At 31.6% G+C, this 3877-nt stretch overlaps 1 protein-coding gene across 1 annotated transcript in view; it reads right to left on the reverse strand.

Moving 5' to 3' along the window:
- Positions 1–1167: 1167 nt before the first annotated feature.
- Positions 1168–3877, reverse strand: part of LOC106472473 (protein MON2 homolog) — a gene marked incomplete at its 3' end in the record, with an annotated part of 30610 nt that continues 27900 nt past the window's right edge. Inside the window, exons 7-9 of the mRNA XM_013933126.1 lie at positions 3354–3551; positions 2040–2164; positions 1168–1461 (exon numbers count right to left, since the gene is read on the reverse strand). Coding sequence (XP_013788580.1) covers positions 1168–1461; positions 2040–2164; positions 3354–3551 — 617 coding nt within the window. The remainder of the gene's footprint in view (positions 1462–2039; positions 2165–3353; positions 3552–3877) is intronic.

Below are 3877 nucleotides of genomic sequence, written 5' to 3' on the forward strand. Positions count from 1 at the left end.
CTTTAAAAGGCTTGGCAACTTATGTCAAGCAGCAACAGAGGACAAAGGTCGTAATTAGAAGAGATAATTGTTTGATTTACTTCTTTATTTATTATTCTATGTTTTAAGAAAAATAAATTTAAGAACTTATTTCTAAATAGTAATAATCTATATACATATATAATGTACAATACTTAAAATGTGACTGTATTTTACAAAATACTAGTCTACTAAAACACAACCAAGACAGGTCACTTTGTAAAGACTAAAAGTCAGTTTTATGTTATTGGATATGGTAACATGAGTGCACACATGCCATGTCATTGTAACTTCTGTATTGTTAGCCAGGCATGGCTGAAAGGTCAATATAACAAAAATAATAAATATATATAAATGCATAATGTTATCAGATTTAAGCTATTTAGTCTAAGCATTTATGTTTTCGTGTTATAATCTGTGTTCATTCTAGAATGAAAGAGGCATAATTTATATTTATTTCCTAATTTTTATGGTGGTTATGAGCTCTGTCAAATCTCACCTGTACAGAGAATCGGTACTAAAAATAACAGATAAAATATAAAGTTTTTTCTTAAGAAATGTTTGATAACTATCTGTACATTATAAAGATTTCGCATGTGAAATTTGAAAATATTTTTATGCATGTTTGTGTGTTGAAAAAGCAACATGAGAAAAGAAAAAAAGGCATGAGAAAAATATTACTTTACAAACCTTAAGACTTAAGAAAAAAAATTGATATTTTGCATATGAAAGTATTGTAATGTTTAATGGTAAACTGCCAAATATTGTTAACATATGCTTACTAACTTAAAAGTTATAACATAAAAACTATAACAAGCACAAAATGGTTAAGAGGTCAGTCCCAGGGACCAAGCCCATGCTGAAAGAGTTAACTTACTATGTAGGTTTAAGGTATTAATTTAAATATGAGATATACATATATATATATATATATATTTACAGAGACACAATATCATTCATAGTTATTTAAGGTGAAGGTGTTAATTTAAATGTGAGATATACATACATATTTACAAAGACATGATATCATTGACAGTGCCTGTTTAACTTACTATGTAAATTACAGATGTAATTTTAAATCCCAGTGCAATATATATATATATTTACAACTATATCTTGACATTGTAATATTTTGTTTAGTTAACTTACTATGTGGGTTTACAAGTGCCTGGAGAAAATATGAGAACAATCGGTAACCACACAGAACGATAAGAGAAAGCAGGTTGAGGTGTGACACCAGGACCCACGGGCATGCCTGCAACTAAGGCTGGTGGTTGACCTTGGGTCATTGAAACTGGTGGATTTTGGGAGTTGAAGGTTGACACCTGACTACTAGATGATGGACTTAGAAACAGGCTTTGTATGTAGGACCCAAGAGCATTTACTATGTCTTGTAAAATTTTGGTACTGTGTGGCTTCATGTCATATGACTCACAGAAAGACCTAAATAGAAGGGAACTTGTGTTACACAAAAAAGTTTCCCCAACCTACTGTTTGTCATGTACAATATTAGATCTTTATTCCATGTGATCATTTGCATGTAGACATAACAAAACATAAAATAATCTCCTTAAGCCTACTGTTTAATACATATAACTACTTTATTCCAAATAGTTCACTTTCACATAGCTGTAAAGAACATAAAACACCATCAAGTTATGATTAGTAACAATTTAACAAAATCTAAGTTAAATAATTTTAGATAAAATTTAAGATGGAGAAGAACAGGAAACAAATGGAATATCTAAGCCACAACATCACTCCTATTTGAAAATTAAAAAAGGATGGGTCGAAACAACACAAGGTTCTAAAAATTATACCATATTTAAATATTCTGTGGGTAGACTTAAAAGGTTAAATATTAGCTTTAATAACTGTTAATGAGAATAAATTCTTCATTTAGATTATTTTTGGAAATAGTCTTATGAGTAATAAATGTTGTACATTACTTACTAACTCAAGTTTATTAATACAGTTTATGGAAGGAAGCCAATGAACTTAATAATGAAGAACTAACTTACTTTAGAAGCTCATGTTGGACACACATCTTATGCAACACCTCAAGTGCTAATGCTCTCTGCCATTGTGGTTTATCTCCATCCAGGAATTTAACAACCAAAGACAGAAAAATTTCACATTCAGTCACCTGCAAAATAATGTACAATAATATTATTATATCCAGACTATACTAAAACATAATAATATAAACTGATGTAGAAATAACTGAGTGATAATATTATTATTGTATCTAAACAATCTTTAACCATCAAATTATAATGATTAAAAGAAGTATAAGGAAAAATATTTATTGTTAAATAAAAAAAAGCTATGTAGGACTGGCTATTGAACTTGAAAAAGGAACCAAACAAGATATGGATGGAAGTGAACATATCACTTGATCACTAATTATCACATAGCAGACCGAGTTGTCTCGACTTTACATGAAGTATAACATCCCTACATTACTAGCTCCCCTATTTTATCAAGTTTGGTGTTTGAATATAATCTCAGCTTTCATCATTATACCTTTCCATTAGTTAACTTTAGAATACTACTTTTAAGACCATTTTATAACAGATTAATATTGCTGGTTCAATTTCTTTTGCCAGAATATGTGCAAATGTGTAACTGGTGGCTCTCATACTTGCATGTTTTTCTTCTTGCCAGAAGATGTGTGAATGTGTAAATGGTGGCTCTCATACTTGCATGTTTTCCTTCTTGCCAGAAGATGTGTGAATGTGTAAATGGTGGCTCTCATACTTGCATGTTTTCCTTCTTGCCAGAAGATGTGTGAATGTGTAAATTCTGGCTCTTGTAGTTATATGTTTTTTCTTGCCAGAAGATGTGTGAATGTGTAAATGGTGGCTCACATATTTACGCACTTCTCTATTGTTGTCTTCCAGAGGCTCAGCTGTGTGTCTGAGGGCTTATGATGTTAAAACTGTGTTTTTGGTACCCATGACAGGCACAGCATAATTGACCCATTGTGTAGCTCTGTGCTTAACAACAAACAAACAGACTCTTGGACCAGAAATATGAGTGTTTCTCTTGTTGGCAGATGATCTGTCTCAATGCGTAAACTGTGGACAACATATTTACGTGTTTATTTTTTTGTTAAGAGAAGTAAATAGCTTATATTTTAAAATACTTATCATAAACAACCATCAAAGAAAACAGGAGATGATCTGAGGTATACTGTTAATATAAATGGACAAAAATAGCACCTATTTCAATGTTTAGAGTACTAAAATACATTTGTAAAATAAGTTGTTGATTTACTGTGATTTCAAAAGGATCAACCTAAGATCTATATATGTTATTGAAACAGAACTTACCAGCATGATGTAATATTTTTGAATAAGGACTGATACAATCCTGAGCAGCCTCATGGTGATGGGAAAGAAGGGTTTATCAGAGGCCAACACTTGCTGGCTGGCCAGCTGAACACCTGGCCGATACTTGATGTTTGGAGAAAACAACTTGATGATCATTGGACATACTCTCTCTTTCAGTAGAAAGCTGAACTCAGAATGCTATATATAAAAGAGCTGATCAACAGAATACCAAACATAATGTACAACAGCACCAACTCTACAAAAGATATTCTCACAAACCAAGGGTGGAGTTCCATTGTTACATCATAGCGTCTCATAGTTTGTAGAAAATTCTATGCCTCAAGTGGGTAATATATATATATACACACATATATTTTAGGTGACCAAGTGAGCACAAGTTAAGTCAGAAAAAGTGAAGTTAGACTGTGTGATTGTTAGTTTATCTGTAACAGGCAATATTTTAAAGTTAGTTTCACAGTTTAACAGAGATAAGGAGAATAATTTGTCTTGTCAAAGGGTGTTCT

The sequence above is a fragment of the Limulus polyphemus genome, unplaced genomic scaffold, assembly GCF_000517525.1.
Source record: "Limulus polyphemus unplaced genomic scaffold, Limulus_polyphemus-2.1.2 Scaffold5357, whole genome shotgun sequence".
NCBI lineage: Eukaryota > Metazoa > Arthropoda > Merostomata > Xiphosura > Limulidae > Limulus > Limulus polyphemus.